The sequence below is a fragment of the Meles meles genome, chromosome X (genome assembly GCF_922984935.1).
Source record: "Meles meles chromosome X, mMelMel3.1 paternal haplotype, whole genome shotgun sequence".
Lineage (NCBI taxonomy): Eukaryota > Metazoa > Chordata > Mammalia > Carnivora > Mustelidae > Meles > Meles meles.
In genome coordinates, this window is record NC_060087.1 from 105,932,348 (window position 1) to 105,951,153 (window position 18,806).

Consider the following 18,806-nt stretch of genomic DNA (forward strand, 5'->3'; position numbering starts at 1 on the left):
TCACTTCGGGGATGCAGTCTGTGTACAGGTCTGACTTTGGGTCAAATCTGCCCAGAATTAAAAGGCTATAATCATCTGTGAAATACAGTCATTTTAATTTGAAAATCCTTTTAAATCTGGCCCTTTATGTCATTAAAAAAAAAAAAACCATGAAGGTAACACATCTTTTTATCTAAACTAGAAAATGTTCTTATTCTTTAGAATGTCAGGGAAGAAGAGAAGATACAAAATGATTTCATCTGAAGCTATCTGCTCCTACTGATTCAACTCTTTTTAAAGAAAATCTTCCTGGGATTTTACTAGTTGGGCCACAGGTCAGGATCCACTGACTTTTCTCTTTCCCTGGCCTGCCTCAAAAGGGTAGGCATCCTTTGGTTTGACACAAAAGGTCAAAAGGTAAGGCTGGGAGCGCTGATTAGAAACCTGGCCTCAGGCATTTGGACCTCTTTGAGTTTCTTTATCCGTAGACACTTGCTTGTTTTTGTAGCCTCTAAATTAGCAGGTGAGTGTGCTCCAGGCTGGCTCGAATCATTTCCCAAAGGAAGTTTAGTTATGGAAGTACTAGAAGGACCTCATTAAAACACGGTTTCATCCAAAATGAAGATTCTCTTGGTACAGAACCATTTGTGTGGCTACAAAAGGTTTTGAAATGGTAATGGCAAGGGGTGGGGAGGAGAGTGGTTTGACTTTCTTGCAGCTGCTTCTGATCCTGCCAAGAATGTCGCTGTGAATTTGGAAAGATGTCCTGTATTATGCAGAGCAGCTTCTCTCATTAACATCTCAGAAGGAGGAAGTGAAAATGACGGAATTTATTTCCAGTGTGTGACCTTGTTCTGTCTCAGAATTACTTATAGTTATTGATTCAGGATTGAGCCACCACCGAAGTCAGTTCGTTGTCTAGCTAGCAATTGACTACACGCTGAGGTGCCAGTGTGAGCTCTTCACAAGTGCCTGGGCCCATCAGTAGGCACTGCCGCCTGGCAACTCACTGACTTGAAGATGGCCACCACTTAGGAGGAGAAAGGAGTGGAACAGTGAATCTTTTTTCGAGCAAGAAATGCTCCCCATGGTAGGGTCTTTAAGCCGATCTTGGATTTTCTCAGGATCAAGATGATTGAAAGGGCCATCTATTCTTTTTTAATTAAAAAATTATTGAGATATAATTCACATACCATAAAATTTACCCTTCCAAAAAGTACAATTCAGCAGTTTCTAGTACCACTCAGAGAGTTGTGCCACCATCGCCATCATCCAAATCCAGAACATTTTCATCACCTCAGGAAGAAAGCCCATACCCATCAGCAGTCAATCCCTATTCCCGACCTGCCCCAGGCCCAGGCAGTGATGATCTGCTTTCTGCCTCTATGGATTTGCCTATTCTGGGTGGCTCATATAAATGGACTCATAGAATATGTGCCCTTTTGTGACTGTCTTCTTTCACTTAGCATCAGGTTCGACCCATTCCTTTTCTACTTTTGTGAGGTGGGGGATGGAGAAAGAGAGAATATGCCTACTGTGGAGTTGCTGCCTAGTGACCTGGCATCGTGAGTTTGCCTGGCCTGATCTATGGTGGCCACAGCACTCGACCACATGCTGTTATGCTTAGCCAGAAATATTTGATGTCCAAAAGTGGTCTTCCCTCCCTACTCATCTTTCTGTGGTATTCTTCCTTTGAAGACTGAGTTCCCACTTCTGCCATTTGCTGACTTCTTAGAGCTTCCAACTCTAGCAACCCTCACCCAAGGCTATCTTCCCTCATGCTCTGGCTCTGTCCCTTGCCCCTCTCACTTTTTACCTGTCCTGCATTTTAGGGCCCTGCTTTTAGCTGGCAGTTCCTTGGAAACCAATCCAACAAATGAATCCGTGCCCAAGGACTAACGATGATTTTAGCTTGACATGTCATTTTAACAGAGAGGTTCATGTGTTGGGGACTCTTAGAGATGCAATGTGGCAACTCAAGGGAACACATGTCTTAGAGCAGGAATTTGGGCACCGCAAAGATGTTTCTGGGTTAGTGGGGAGGGAACCGTTGAGTGCTACCACTAATACATAGCTCACCCTGGTAAGGTCACCACCTATTTCATCTACATGGAGTGTTTCTCTATTTGTTGCTCCAGTGTTGCTGACAAAAGGATGGTTCTTGGCCGTTTCTCAGTTATTTTCCAAGCTCTCAAAATCCAGACTCCATTTGTTCCTTCAGCAGGGTGCTCTACAAGTTTCCCTGGCCTTCTGCATGCTAACGGATCCTAAGTGGGTGCTACTCTAGTTCCACTGGATCCCTAGTCAGGGACAGGAGTCAAGTCCTGAGAATGATGGAGGAAATATTAACCAGTCACCGTAAAAGAAACAGTAGAATTGCAAGAGAAATTTTTATGTCACATTGACATTTGTTGAGTCCAAGTTACTCAAGGTACCAAGAAACATTTGCCAGGTTCTTATTTTCATCTTTCTTTCATTTTGAGGGAAGGACAAAATAAATATCTGGAGAATATCAGCATCATGAACAATAACAGCATGAGGTTTTTATAAAGAATAAATCATTTCCATTCATGCTTAATAGGTTTTCTAATAGGTTTGTGAAATTAGAAGTTGAGAGGGAAGCAAGGGGGATATTCATATATGAATTCTTACAAAGGACTTGATATGGTGCCTCCTATTTTCACTTATATAATTATCCCTATTAGTTTCAGAAAACCGAACTATGGCCCTGCGGCATAATCCAAGGAAGAATAAATGAAGTCATAATTGATAAGAAATAGTTGACTTGGGGATGTTCAGACTGAAGAAGAGGAAGCACAGGAACCTATGATGTCTGTCTTCACACACACGGAAACGCGTCAGGTATGAGAGAGGAGTGGCTGCCGAGCTGCTGCAGATGCTAACATTTGCTGTTTCTGAGTGGATGTTTTATGAAGGCAGATTTCAGTTCAGTGTAGGCAAGAATTTTCTAAAAGAGCACTCCAAAGATGCAATGGGCTGTTTAGAGGGGTATTTAAATTTCCTGTTAACTGAAAGGGATCAAACAAAGTAGATGTGATCAAATGTCAGGCATGTAGTGGGTGCCATGTTACACCAGGTATCTCCATGGACTTTTCTAACACTATGCTCACAAATCTGTGATGTCCCTTTTGTGTTATCAAAATGTGTGTGTATGAAATTTTAACATGAGAAGCAAATCTACAGGGATAACTAGGCCTAAACTATCTCATATAGAAATGAATGTGTCTTTACAAAAATCCTCACAGAATGTATTTTTAAGATTCCCTTAGGTTTAATTACTTATATAATGATCTTTTAATCTTCTCTTCTTTATTATCTTACCTCAATTTCCCACTGGAATGAAGGACTAAGATGTGTATGTGTGGATGAAATCTGTAGTCAATGGGCAAAAGAGTACTCTATACTTTAAATAACAAGAAATAATATTGTTGCTCTTGCTATATTGCTAATGATAAAGACAGAACTGACTTTTCCTTACTCTCCCCATTCAGCCAATGAGTGGCCAGCTAAAAGAAATAAATGATTGGCGACCAATGAAAATGAAATTATTTCTGAGGTCGGATGAAAGAAATTCAATCAGGGAGAGTTTGGATCAGGAGAGCTGAGGAAGGAAAAATCTACAGTCTTCCAATCTTTGTCAGGGGGCACCTGGAAGTTTTCAGTGTGGCCCACTATGAAACAAGAGGATGGAAGAGAAGGAAAGCTAGAAGGGCATCCAGCAGGAGCAAGCTTTATGTCAGAGCAAACAAAATGCCATCAAACTTTGGGCTGAGAACTATGCATCTGTGGGTCTTAAAGCAACTTAAACCACATAAGACATGTAAGAAGATGCTCAAATATTAACTTGAAATCAATTTTGTAGAGAAGTAGAGAGCAGAATGGTTAAGTTATATAATGAATAACCTTGACAGAGGGTCAAGATCTGGAATGTTCTCTATTCCTTTCTGTAATAACCTATTGACAACATTGCCTTCCATTCAGCTTTAAGTTGCAGCTTTAAGTGCAACCAATAACATAATGACTATATTAGTCTGTGTTGCCAAGGAAACAGATGACTCAACCAAGTAAAATGACTAATACGCACTGGGAGGGGGAGGGTGATGGCAGCAATTAAATCAACAAATTTTAACAACAACAAAAAAACTGGTACAAAATGAAGTTTCTATCTATATGCAATGGAATCCATTGAACATTATGGTTCTTAACATAGCAGAGACTTATTATATCAACTATTTCTCCACAGGAAGTTTAAATCTGGAAGCTATAAAGAAAATAAATAAATTTACCAATCATACGTCAAAGATGCAATGTATACTGTATAGACTACTGATCAAGCCAGACACTGTTTTTAGGTGAATCTAATAAGAACTATTATTAGTGTCTGAGTAAACATAACAGATAATGTTTGCTGACATAAACTAGTTTGATGGTTTTGACTAGAGGAAAATAGGGAGTTACTTATCAATTAGGTCAAAATCATGTAAATTCAATCAGTTTATTTCTCTGATGGCCAAGCACAGGAGTATTAGAGTAGATAAGGGAAAACTATTTTTCTCCTCCTTGAACCTAACACAAGAGAGAACTACTTCTTTTCTGCTTGAGCCTAATCCAGGGAATGGCAACCATGAGTCTATGAAAGGGGTAGGTTGCTAGCAGGCAGGGACATGTAGGCAGAAAGGGGAAATTTGGGACCCCTGAAAACAAACGTACAATTTTGTGTGAACATGTCCCCCCTCCATCGTCCCCCGGAAAGAGGTCCCACAGCCCTCCTTAGATTCTGAAAGGGGCCTGAGAATTAAAAAAAAAAAAGTTGAGGAGAACTGCTTTAAAGGATGTGAGCTCAGAAAAACTAGCTAGATTCAGGTTAAGTGAGAGAGCTTGGGTGTGTGAGCTCCTGGCGTGTGCTTGCGGATGTGTTTGAAGAGCTGTGGCAATATGAGAGAACAGTACTGTGGAGTAAGAATGAATAGAGGGATTGGACAATACTTCACACTGCCAGAAATGGATTTTTCTTTACACTGAGAAAATCACGTTGCAATTGGGGTCCAAGTTACGCTATTTTATTCTTTGAATGACTTTGTGTTGAAGGTCATAAGGTACTTTGGACCAAAATGCAAATTTGTGAACTGTTAAGGATCCCCGCCCGAGCAAAGGAGAATCTCATCAGTGAATGAAAATTGTTCCACCTTAGGGAAATTTGCATTTAAATCACAAAGGAAAGGACTAAACTTAGCTGGTTTTCTTTATGGTAATATTATTAGTCTTGGTATTTGTTTTTCTAGCTAATCTTATGGTTTTTCCTTTGAGGAGTTAGCTACAGAGGTCTAGCTGTATAGGCTTTATAGGATTAGTGAGGTCTTTGTCTACTTGAGAGCTAATATCTGCATGACTAGAAACATTTAGATGGTGAATTAATCGTTCAGTGCTCCATCAGTGTTTAGCATCATGTAAAAGGAGCATCCCTAGGATTTTGAAAACAATGTTGAATGTTGTAGAAATCATTCTAAATGTGGGCATACAACCGTCTTGGCCTTCCTCATTGGCTTTCCAGTAAGTATGTGCCCAAAAAGATATACTGCTGGAAATGACAAGTATCCATGAGGTGTGACACCCTAAGGTACATGAACATTTGATTAGAGCAGGGTGCTATGACTTAATACCCCTCTAGACTCTCTAGATGCACTTTAACCTTATAAAATCTTAATGATAGTGTATTTTTTTAAAATCAGTCAAGGGACTTAACAGCTTTCTTCTTTATGACAATGTCTATAATTATAATTAAGAAACATTAAAATTGCAATGAATTACTGTGAAAAATGGATGGGGTCTTGGGACTGGGAGATGTCCTCAGCTAGGTGTGAAGGACTAACTTAGTCTGAGAAGGAGGTAGATTCCAGAGCAAGCACTAGAATCTGAAAAATTTCAAGGAACGTCCTCATATATTCAAATTTCCATGTTTGTGTGAACATAATGTTGAGTGGAAATGGCCCAAGACTTCTCATACGTTTTGACTGGCCTTGATGGTGCCCTGTATACAGAAGTTACTCCATCAATGTCTCTGTTCTCCCAGGCATTATTTTTGGTCACTATCTTTCAGGAAAATGAGGTGATGCCTGAGACAACAACTGTGTTATGGATGAGTTTATAGGATGGCATCAAAATCTCCTGGAACAAGAGAAACTTTCAGCCTAAAGTTCCCAAGGTATGTGTCAGGGATAAAGCTGTCATAACCAACTGGAGGGAAGACTCTATCCATTTACCCAGGGGAAAGAAAACAGGTCTGTCTACCCTCACTGGTATGGGAAGGGGTGGTTCCCTTTTCTAGGACTCCAGAGGGCATATATTTGCATCCTGTAGCCTCAGAAAAGGAGAAATAAAGCTGACTAGGCCATAGTCTATTTAGTTGTAATCTTTGTGTAACTTCAGAACATGTAATACCAGAAGGTATGAATTCCTTTCAAAAGGTGTCAAAATACTTTGGACTCCCAAGAAAATTCCTAGAATGGATTAAGAAAGTCTAACGATGAATGCTTTAATCTTTTTTTCCCTCCGATGGAATAGAGCTTTCAAGTGTTAAAAAAACTGAGTTCCTCCTTCCTTATCAGGGTACACAAACACAGACTTCTATCTTCTTTTTTATGAAGTGACCACTTCAAAAGACTGAACCTGGAGAACTTAGAAAATGTAGCCTTTTGGATCTGGCATTACCTCTACCTGCTAGAATGAAACATATTTTTGATCAGTGTTTGTTGTGACCAACAGAGGTTGAGTGACTTACCTGAGCAGCTGGAAGTACTGAGATCCATGTCAGTGACAGCAATGCTAACAAGGAAGGCCACACATACAGGGATGTCAACACTTCCTGGGTCTCCAAAGGAGTGGGCATGTTGACATATATTCTTTGTCCCTATGCCTGTATCTCAGGCTCAGGGTTAAAATATGGGCAACTGCACTTTCTGCTCTTTCTGGCAATGTCTTTCTCTTCACGTTATCTCATTCTTGTTTTTTCCTCATCCGCTAAGCAAACAGAGATTAGAGGAGACTTACCTTAATTCCAAAATACTAACGGAGTTTCCCGAGGGAAATATTCGTCTTACAAAATTAAAGTCGCCAACATACACACTACCATCAGGGCCAGAAGCTAATGCAACAGGAGCAAAGAGTTTGTTGTTGTGAGCTGGGCCATTGCAGTTGGTACAGGCTACACTCCGTTGGTGTCCATTACCCATTATGGTTGATATGACTGGGGGCTGCTGGGAAATGAACATATTTTCTCCATTCCCTTTATGTATGATTCCTAGATTTAAGAAGAAAAAAAAAAGAATAAAAACCCCACAATTACCACACAATATTCTCAGTAACATTTTAATCTCCCTCTCATTCAAAGCAGCATCAAACTTTGGCCTGGCATAAAAGAACCTGAGAGTGAAGCACTGTCATTTTGTTTCACCACATAGCCACCACAAACAGTAGCATAACACTTGGCCTCAGTTTGTCTACCTGTGATATGGGTTAATACATCTAGGCCCATTAGTGCTGATTCTAAATGCCTCAATAAAGCATTTGATGAATAACTTCTAATGATCACCTGTTCACTTTGGGCTCTGTGAATCATCTGTGGCTAATTTTTCATCTCATGGCTGACTTTCTCCTGATGCCCGGCACACACCTGTCTGACTTTAAATTACCCTCACTATGCAACTGACTGGTTCCTGAAAAGGAAATATCAGTCAATTTTAATATTAATCTTAGCAAAACACCATCAAGAAGGTAATCTACTTCTGTGAAAAGAAAAAAAAAGTCATACCGCTAGAATGTACTTCAAAGATATAAGAAAGGAGCTTGAATTTTCCACTCTTTTGGACCATATCTCACTATCATCAGCGCAGGAAATAGAGATACTGACTTATGAAAATGCTGGAAAATACTGTGCAGTCATTCTCTTTGGGCAATCTCATCCATTCTTATAGATTTAACTCTTATCTCTATAGGCTGAAACTTTCTCCTGTCCAGAGTTGGCACCTGCCCTACAATTTCCTGCTCAATCACCCACTTGGATGCCTCACAGGCCCCCCAAACTCAACAGGTGTAAAAGGGAACTCTATTTTTCTGCTCCCCCTACCAAACCCTGCTCTTCCTCCTGTGTTGCCTACCCATCTTAGGAGTGGTATCACCATGAGTGTATTCGCCCAAGTTGAAAATGTGGGCATGACTACGGCTCTTCTTTTTCTCATTCACTACACCTAATTCATGATGAAACCCACTATGGGTCTAACTCCTATGATATGCTGAACCAGTTTTGTCACCTCCATTGCTATCATTACTGCTTTAGTTCAGTATTTCTTCAATTCTTGGTCTCCCAGTCTCCACACATACCTATCTCCCAACCATCCCCCCCACCTCTTTCCACTGAGATTGTTTTAGTGTGTGGCTTAGAATCTTTCAACAGCTCCATTTCCTCTATAGAATAAGGGGCACCTTCCCTATTATTAAGGCATACGAAGTCCTTCATGACTTGACCACTGCCTACTCTCATCATCCTCTTGTTTGTATCTTGAGCTCCAGTGATAATGAACTATTTTACAATTACTTTCACGTTCTTCCATTCTGTTCTGCTTTTGTATATGCCTTTCCCTCTGTCCTGAAAGCCCTCCTCATCTTGTCTGCTTGGGGAACTCTTACCTATCCCTCAAAGCTTAGCTCAGTTTTTCCCCCAGTGCTCTGTCCAGGCAGAATGTGTTACTCCCCCTTTGTGCCCACGGTTTATTTTCCATAGCTCCGTTATAACACCAACTATGTTGTTGATAGTTTTTTTTAACTATTTTTTTAAAGATTTTATTTATTTTTTTGTGTGTGAGAGAGAGAGAGAGAGAGCGAGCGAGCACAGGCAGACAGAGTGGCAGGCAGAGGCAGAGGGAGAAGCAGGCTCCCTGCCGAGCAAGGAGCCCGATGTGGGACTCGATCCCAGGACACTGGAATCATGACCTGAGCTGAAGGCAGCCGCCCAACCAACTGAGCCACCCAGGCGTCCCTATGATACAGTTTTCATTACTTCTCTTTCTCATTAGAGGATGGGATCCATAAAGGCAGACTCTCTGTCTTACTCTTTCTGCATTTTAGTGCCAATCCCTGTGGCCAAGTCATTGTAAGAGCTCAGTAAATGTTCAAAATAGGCTTTGAGTCTCTTGTAGTTTCCTCGTCAAATCCCAGTGATTTTGCAAACCTGCTGAACCTGGGCAGAAAATCCAAGGAACAAGAACTGCTGTGTTCAAGTCTGCTTACAATGATCCCAGGCAGGTAAAACACCCATGCTGTGAGAAGACATGCCAATGTGTCAGACAGAAGTAACTGATGGTAAGTGAATAAATACAGTAATCTTGTAGAGTCTTCTCCCCCTGCCCACCCACCCATGACCCCTGCTCTCTATCTCCTGATTGTCTGCTACTCTCCCTAAACATTTCCTGAAATGTCTTCCTCAGTTTTCTTTCAGCTTTTCGTCCCACAGTCCTACAGTAGACACCACTAATCACTCTGAAATAAGAACTTTGTTGGCAAAAATAAGTAAGAGGGTTAAACATGCACAATACCATAACACCAAATATGTACTTGGAAGGGGCTTTCCAAGAAACAAGTCCCATACATCATACAGCCTTCAGATTTCAAGTCTAGGTCTTTTAGAATTGGTCTTTTAGAGCAGAACTGTGAGATATCTCGAGGATCACTACTTTTTTATTAATAACTTTATTAGGCAGTAAAAAAATTCGTAAGATTTCGAACAGTTAATTAAGTAAGATTAATAGGACTGAATTTCATTTCACAAAAAAAAAAAAAACCACTTAATCGCAATGCGTTCAATGCTACAGTTTAAATGAATTGGAAGTGAATGAGAACTGGGATGACCATCAAACAACATCATCGAAAAGAAACCTCATGATCACTAACTGAATATCCTACCAATGAGACTATGATATGTTCTTGAACAAATAAGGAAACCAACTGTTTAGCATGTCTGTATTTCAGCAATGCATTATAAGGTATAGCACTCAAAAATATGTCCAATTATTAGCTTGGAAATACCAGATTTGCTATTAACATCTATTTTCACAGGTAAATCTCCATCTTTTTTATATCAATATAATGGTATAGTTAACAATTACCTTCAAAATGACATGTTATTACCAGGTTCCTGGCAATTTAAAAACTAAAGATGGCTATTCTAAACCATTCTTCTAAGCCTGCAATTCTAAAACTCCCCTTTTCTATTAGAAAGCCCAGCACTCCATCAAAGAAGAAGAATGATTAAAGGAAATAAAACATAAGGCAATGTACTTTCTGATTACATCTCAACAATTGATGTCTTGCTTTCATGCAAGGTACTAAAGTGCCCGTGTACTGAAATTACCATTCCTGTTTAAAGCTGAAGCAATCAAAACAAAAATGGGCAAACCCCTTTTGTATTGCCCTGGAAAAATAGATCATTTTGAAGGGTGTTTTTGTTGTTTCAAGAATCTGTTTAACCTTCCATTACATAGAACCGGGGCATACCATCTAGCAACAATGATTTAACACCAATTCTTCTGCAAAAGGTTGCTTTGAAAATATTTTGTTTATGTTCCTGGGAATCTTGATCAATTACTGCTGCCTCCTTTCCAGTTTATTCTGCCACACATTCTCATTTTGAGAACAGAATCAAATGATCCTAGGACAACGCACATTTTTATATGAAGGCCAACTTCCTGCTAAGGATTGGGTGTTTTCTTGGCAGTCAACAAAGAAACCCCACTGAATGGGGCCTACTGCACCATGCTCTCTGCCAAAAAGCCAGGTCTGCTGTATAATAAGTTAAGCATACTTTTAAAAATTTATTTTATTTTATTTATTTGACAGAGAGAAATCACAACTAGGCAGAGAGGCAGGCAGAGAGAGAGGAGGAAGCAGGCTCCCCGCAGAGCAGAAAGTCCCATGTGGGGCCTGATCCCAGGACCCTGGGATCATGACCTGAGCCGAAGGCAGAGGCTTTAACCCACTGAGCCACCCAGGTGCCCAAGTTAAGCATACTTTTAAAGGCACAACTCATACCCTCCTGCTACCTTGCTCAGAACTTCTTTTGAAGCTTATAAATAAGTTTGAAATAAAAATTCCCCTCGGAAGCCAGTGGGTGGTGCTTTATGCTGATTTCAAAGAAGAAACCATTTTTCAGACTTATGAACAACCAGGGACACAATACATATTTCTCTTAGGACTTGACTGAGAGGATATAAACACAAGCTGGGAGATATGCCAGTGTGATCAATGGAAATTTACTTCCCCTCCCAGTAAAACCATTTGTCGACAAACTATTGGCCTGTTTTGGAGACTAAGTTAAAAGAAATTCTTTATCCATTTCAGACAGATGACGATATCCAATTAGTGTCCAGGCTTGTTTTCTTTAATAATTTTTTAACACTCAACTGGGAGGACACACTAGGAGATATGTTTGATACAAAGATATACTAAAACAAGTAGCTTACCTCAGTAATAGGTGATTCATGTACACATTTTTATTCCTCATGATTTTAAAGAACTGATTTATCTTAAAAGGTAAGGATATGTACTTTCTGTAATCACTAAGAAGATGTATTTTGAAGGAATAATATTGAAAAATACAAGTTCCTGGGTTTTTTTTTTTTTCATCTTGGAAAGTAGAAACCATCTACATATATCAGGCGTAATATTTGGAAACAATTCTCTGCAACCAATGGTTAATTGTCAGGTAAATATAATTGCTGCAACTAAAATGCCAAATGGTCTGAAAACACTGCCTTCTAGAAGCTACCCACTGCAGAATGATTTTCGAACTAAAGAAAAACTGAAGAAGTGAATGGCAGCAGACATCCAATCTAATTACAGGTGTCTTTTTAACCAGTGAGAGGAAATTGGGGGAAGATAGATTCTTGTTTCTAATCTGCCATCTGTCTCAGATCAAAAAAGCTGGGTGCCTAAAGATTTAGGCTTTTTCCAGAAAGAAGCGGAGTGGGGGAATTTGGAAAGACGGTTGCTCTTGCCTTAATCAGTCAGAAAAGACTGTCTGACCTGAGGGGGAAAGAGCATTACTTTCTAAATTGGTCTTCTCAAAGCTGCTCCTTCACACTTATCATTCCTGCTTCTAAAACTGCCTTTGTGGGTGGGATTTAGACTTTGAAAACATCCCAAGAGAGGTGTTCATGTCCAAGGTCAGGCTGAAAGGCAGTGGCAGAGCTGGCTTCAGATCTGTTTCCTGGCAAGTGTGACAAGTTCTTGGTTAGAAATACAATGTGCCTACAAATGAGATGATCCAATGAACAAATGTTCCTTTTAAAAAAACGATCTAAAATAAGGTTTCTTTCCCAGAATAAAATTCTCAGAAAGAGACAGAGAGCAGATTCAGTGGAGCTGGGGTGAGCACAAGGCATCTTTTTGGGGAGACAACAATATCCTGAAACGGTTGTGGTGCTGGGTGCACAACTCCACAACTTATTAAAATCACTGACGTGTACATTTAAAGTGGCTGAGTTGTATGGTGTATAAATTATACTTCAAAAAAGGTGTTAAAAAGATTCTCAGAAAGAATTCAGTACCTCTTGCCTAAAAACTGATTACTGGCTAAGTAGGGGTGGAGAGAACACATCTGTGGAAATAAGGGGGATCCCAAAGCCAACTTTCTCAATGGCTCCCCTCTGCTCTGAATTTCTAAGCCTGTGTGAAGAAAAGAGTAAGAGGACACAGGGCTGGGAGCACACAGCTGGGGCTGGTTCAATTGAGGTCATTTCCCACTTTGTGCTTAATGTCAATGACAGGCATTTGAAAGAGACAATCCATACAAGCCAATAAAAGTGTGTGGAAAAGAACCGGCTGCTTAAAATGTCAAACTCTTTCAAATCAAAACAAAAAACCTCATAATTTAATAAGTGGCATCTGCCCTTTCATTTTTGTACTTTTAAAACTGTGATTCTCCTTTTGACAACAGAAAAAAGTTGACATTTTATATCTATGCCCGAATCTTTGCTCTCAAATAAAACAAACAATTTGAAATGGAATTTAGAATGTTCCTTGAAAGAGGGGAAGGAGGGATAATGAAGGCTTATGACAATGGGCTCATTTACTTTTGGGGTCCCATCCTGGGACTATGGTAGGTGGTGTCACATCATGGTTGAAGCAAACCTGGTTAGTTTTGCCAATCAAAATTTCCCAGCCCATGTGGCTGGCTGACTCAGCTGACTCAATGATGGTGCAAACAAAGTAAGATCATAGGTGTGATTATAAAATGGATCTCTTAGCCTTGGTCAGTTCATGGCCTTATGAGATAACCTGACCTTCGCCAATTGTTTCATAAAGGTCAGATGCAGACAAGAATGGCTGGATAGAAGAGTGTAACTGTCTCAAGACATTTGCAACCCCAGTCCTGGAGAAATAACTGAAAGTCCATGTTCTACTAATGGTTGCTCAGAATCTGTGTCTTTGGATGAAAAGGAATGAGATTTTGCAATGAAAAGTTTCCAACAGATGTTCATATGAAAGCTGGACAGGAACACCAATAACCAACTCCCCAGAAAGATGAAAAACAAGGTGGAGGAACTTGGGTGAAGCATTTATAACCGGGGTAGTGAGATCAGTTTGTCTGAGAGACCATGGACTCAAGGGCCACCTGGGTTCCCTCTCCTGATTCAGTTAACATGTAAATTATAAACTAGGAGAAAGTGACAGCAGCAAGGATGGTTCGAAGAAGGCAAAGATGGAATATGACAGTGCCCTAGTTCTCTGCATTTTCCTCTTTTCCTAAGTCCAGGACTTAGAATACTTAAAACTAAGCGAAGTCCAGGACTGCCCTCTTCCCTAGATTTCTTCACCACTTCTCCTGTCTTCCTCCTGCCTTTTCTTTTTTAACCATTATTGTTCCTTGATTCAGTTCTTAGCTTCTCACTGGATCTACTGACATTTATGTGGACAAACAACTATGGTAGAGAGAAAGAGCACAGGGCTCTAGCCACTTATGAACGGTGCAACATTGGGGAAAGTCACATGACTGTGTAAGCCTCTGATTCTTGATTTTTTTTAATGGGATTAATGCCACACTGCACTGTTGTTGTATTTGAAAGGGGACAGATGTCACCAAAGCCTTTTGAAAAGTGTTATCACATGGATGATTCCTCATTCCTAAGGCGCACATTTTGCTCCACATTTTTAAAATTTCTTTTCAGCGTAACAGAATTCATTGTTTTTGCACCACACCCAGTGCTCCATGTAATACGTGCCCTCCTTAATACCCACCACCTGGCTCCCCCAACCTCCCACCCTCCGCTCCTTCAAAACCCTCAGATTGTTTTTCAGAGTCCATAGTCTCTCATGGTTCACCTCCCCTTCCAATTTCCCTCAACTCCCTTCTCCTCTCCATCTCCCTATGTCCTCCATGTTATTTGTTATGCTTGACAAATAAGTGAAACCATATGATAATTGACTCCCTCTGCTTGACTTATTTCACTCAGAATAATCTCTTTCAGTCCCATCCATGTTGCTACAAAAGTTGGGTATTCATCGTTTCTGATGGAGGCATAATACTCCATAGTGTATATGGACCACATCTTCCTTATCCATTTGTCCACTGAAGGGCATCTTGGTTCTTTCCACAGTTTGGCAACCGTGGCATTGCTGCTATAAACACTGGGGTGCAGATGGCCCTTCTTGTTACTACATCTGCATCTTTGGGGTAAATACCCAGTAGTGCAATTGCAGGGTCATAGGGAAGCTCTATTTTTAATTACTTAAGGAATCTCCACACTGTTCTCCAAAGTGGCTGCACCAACTTGCATTCCCACCAACAGTGTAAGAGGGTTCCCCTTTCTCCACATCCTCTCCAACACATGTTGTTTCCTGTCTTGCTAATTTTGGCCATTCTAACTGGTGTAAGGTGGTATCTCAATGTCGTTTTAATTTGAATCTCCCTGATGGCTAGTGATGATGAACATTTTTTCATGTGTCTGATAGCCATTTGTATGTCAAAAGATTCCACCCCCAAACTACAAGAACTCATACAGCAATTCAGTAACGTGGCAGGATACAAAGTCAATGTACAGAAATCAGTGGCTTTCTTATACACTAACAATGAAAATACAGAAAGGGAAATTAAAGAATCGATTCCATTTACTATAGCACCAAGAACCATAACATACCTGGGAATAAACCTAACCAAAGAGGTAAAGGATCTGTACTCAGGAGCTACAGAACACTCATGAAAGAAATCGAAGAAGACACAAAAAGATGGAAGACCATTCCATGCTCTTGGATTGGAAGAATAAACATTGTTAAAATGTCTATACTGCCTAGAGCAATCTATACTTTTAATGCCATTCCGATCAAAATTCCACCGGTATTTTTCAAAGAGCTGGAGCAAATAATCCTAAAATTTGTATGGAATCAGAAGAGACCCCGAATTGCTAAGGAAATGTTGAAAAACAAAAATAAAACTGGCTGCATCACGTTACCTGATTTCAAGCTTTACTACAAAGCTGTGATCACCAAGACAGCATGGTACTGGCATAAAAACAGACACACAGACCAGTGGAACAGAGTAGAGAGCCCAGATATGGACCCTCAACTCTATGGTCAAATAATCTTCGACAAAGCAGGAAAAAATATACAGTGGAAAAAAGACAGTCTCTTCAATAAATGGTGCTGGGAAAATTGGATGGCTATATGTAGAGGAATGAAACTCGACCATTCTCTTACACCGTACACAAGGATAAACTCAAAATGGATAAAGGCTTCAACGTGAGACAGGAATCCATCAGAATTCTAGAGGAGAACATAGGCAGTAACCTCTTCGATATCAGCCCCAGCAACTTCTTTCAAGATACGTCTCCAAAGGCAAAGGAAACACAAGCGAAAATGAACTTTTGGGACTTCATCAAGATCAATAGCTTCCGCACAGCAAAGGAAACAGTCAACAAAACAAAGAGGCAACCCACGGAATGGGAGAAGATATTTGCAAATGACAGTACAGACAAAAGGTTGATATCTAGGATCTATAAAGAACTTCTCAAACTCAACACACACAAAACAGATAATCATATGAAAAAATGGGAAGAAGATATGAACAGATACTTGCTCCACATTTTTTTAATATCATATTTATTTATTTTTTTATAAACTTACAATGTATTTTTATCTCCAGGGGTACAGGTCTGTGAATCGCTAGGTTTACACACTTCACAGCACTCACCATAGCACATACCCTCCCCAATGTCCATAACCCCCTTCCCCTCTCCCAAACCCACCTCCCCCCAGCAACCCCCAGTTTGTTTTGTGAGATTAATTTTTAACATCTCTGAAATAAGTATGTATCTTGCAATCAGTCTATGTCCTAGTTTAATTGGCAGCATTTCCCATAAAATACTGGCATAATTGATGGAGTGTTAGATTATACAAAACATTATATTCTACTTTTAAAAAAGTTGGTTAGTGTCAGATACCTGGTTAATTACTTGGGATAGAGCAATGATGATAGATGATTCTTAAAACCCAGCTTTATAGAACTTTGTGATGAAGAGGTCTCAGTATACTAGCACTAATTTGAAATCAGATTGTTGTATTTGAAAATAAATATATTAATACAGCTATCTCTAGGTGCTGGACTTCCAGGTAACCTTTTCCTTGTACTATCCCAAGTTTTCCACATCAAATATGTGTTGTGCATGTGTAATACATATATATAGCACTATGTATGTGTGTATATATATAGCATTAAGAATACTGTAAAAATAAATATTTTAAAAGCTTCTTAAGTGCAAAGAAATGGGCACTCTTGACCATGAAATGGACTATTATTCTTGAGGGAAACTTGGCAGTATGTCTGAAAAGCCTTAGAAACATGTACATCTTTCCATTTACGTGAGATACATAAGTTAGGCAAATACATACAGACAGAAAGTAGCATAGGAACTGGGGGAGGAGGAATGGGGAGTTACTATTTAATGGGTATAGATTTTCTCTTTGGAATGATGGAAGCATTCTGGAAATGGACAATGGTGATGGTTGCACAACACTGTGAATATATTTAATGCCACTGAATTGTACACAGAAATGGTCAAAGTGGTAAACTTTGTTATGCATCTTTTATCACAATTTTTAAAAATTCCACTGGGGGTGCCTAGGTGGCTTAGTCGATTAAGCGTCTGACTCTGGATTTCCACCAGAGTCACCAGGTCATGATCTTAAGGTCATGAAATCAAGCCCTGGGACAGGCTCTGTGCTCATGGAGCCTGCATAAAATTCTCTCTCCTTCTGCTCCTCCCACCCCCCCTGCAAAATAAATAAACAAAAATCTTTAAAATAATAAAAATAAAAATTGTATATCCTTTGAAAATAAAATAAAATCAAAAAGTTGCTTACCACTTTGAGGATTCAGAATATGATGCTTATTCAATGACCAGCCTCCTAGGTTAGAAGCATCCATCTCAAAGCCTTGTAGGATGACTGTCCTTTTCTCCCAGAGGATAAAGTCAGGGCATGTTTCATATTCATATCCCACAGATACTGCAAGCAAAGAGTTAATAACACATTAGCACATTTTAAAGTATTTCCTTCATTTTTCAATGGTTGCATTTGCTATTGAATTCTGATGTGGGTTGAAATTCGACGGCAAGTGCCTTTCACCCCACACAGCACGGCAGAGCGCCAGCATCCAAAAATGATCACAGGTCAGCGTGTACTGGGTACATACTTGGATGAGTGAGTGAGTGCGTGCTCTTTGTCATTAGGTACATACCGTATGTTTACCGACATCAAGCTTTGGGCTTTGGGGTTGGAGGCTGTGTTGTAAAACTGAAGAAACAAACTCTCTGAAGGCTTAAGCTAAGTTGATACAATTTTTTTCTTTACTCTTTTAGAAGAGGCACAAGGAGGGCTGGTTTCTTCTCTCTCTAGGGTGCAAAACGCACTTAGGAAGCTGGTTTTGGAGTGCTGGGTCACTTATACAACAACTGACTACACATGAAACTAATACAAATCGATTTGTCCAATTTATATTTTCTCTTGTGCTAACTGGCCTTTAGTTTGCCAAGAAGTCTGAGTTTGCTTTGAGCGTGGCAAGTGTAAATTCCACCTTGTGCACATTATATTTTGGTTTCTGCATAGAGCTAACCAATGGGATATCACCCAACATTTGGCCTCAACTCTTATGAAGCACAGATGTTGTGCATTAAACTTGGAACCCTGGAATGCCACTGAAATGGGAAGTGGGAAACGAGGTAGCATGGGTTCCTCTGCTCTACTGAAATATGTCTAGCTCAAGTACACCAAATCCCAGTCATTTTCTCAGTTGGTAAACCTGCTTACCTGCTGGAACCCCAGATTTCTGAGTCTTGAATTTAAAATGTTTTCTGTCCTCATCATGTTCTAAGCCTGAGAGTATTGGCTCATTACACTGCATACCCCGAAGGTGCTTTCCCCCTTTCTGGAGGCTTCAAATATCCCTAGCTAGTAGTTGGCCATTGCTTTTCCAATTTCTGTCTCTACCTGACTCTTTAGATGCTTCTGGAGAACTCATCCCTCCTTTTGTCATTTGGTTATGAAAACTGGTAATGAAAATATGTGCTTAAACAATGCCAGAAAAATAGGACGTAAGATGAAAAATTAAAGCAAACTAGTTTTGGGTTTTGGCATTGGGTGAAGGGAAAAGATGGTAATTTTAGTCAAACTGATTTATATGTGCATGTGTGTGTATGAGCATATGAACAGATAAGCCAAAAAGTCCTTATGATTATGAATATACAACTCTCTAGCATTGTGGATCA

General features: G+C 39.9%; 1 protein-coding gene across 1 annotated transcript in view; it reads right to left on the reverse strand.

Moving 5' to 3' along the window:
* Positions 1-18,806, reverse strand: part of TENM1 (teneurin transmembrane protein 1) — an 811,134-nt gene that overhangs the window by 107,469 nt on the left and 684,859 nt on the right. The window contains exons 22-23 of the mRNA XM_045995540.1: positions 17,404-17,547; positions 7,048-7,297 (exon numbers count right to left, since the gene is read on the reverse strand). Coding sequence (XP_045851496.1) covers positions 7,048-7,297; positions 17,404-17,547 — 394 coding nt within the window. The remainder of the gene's footprint in view (positions 1-7,047; positions 7,298-17,403; positions 17,548-18,806) is intronic.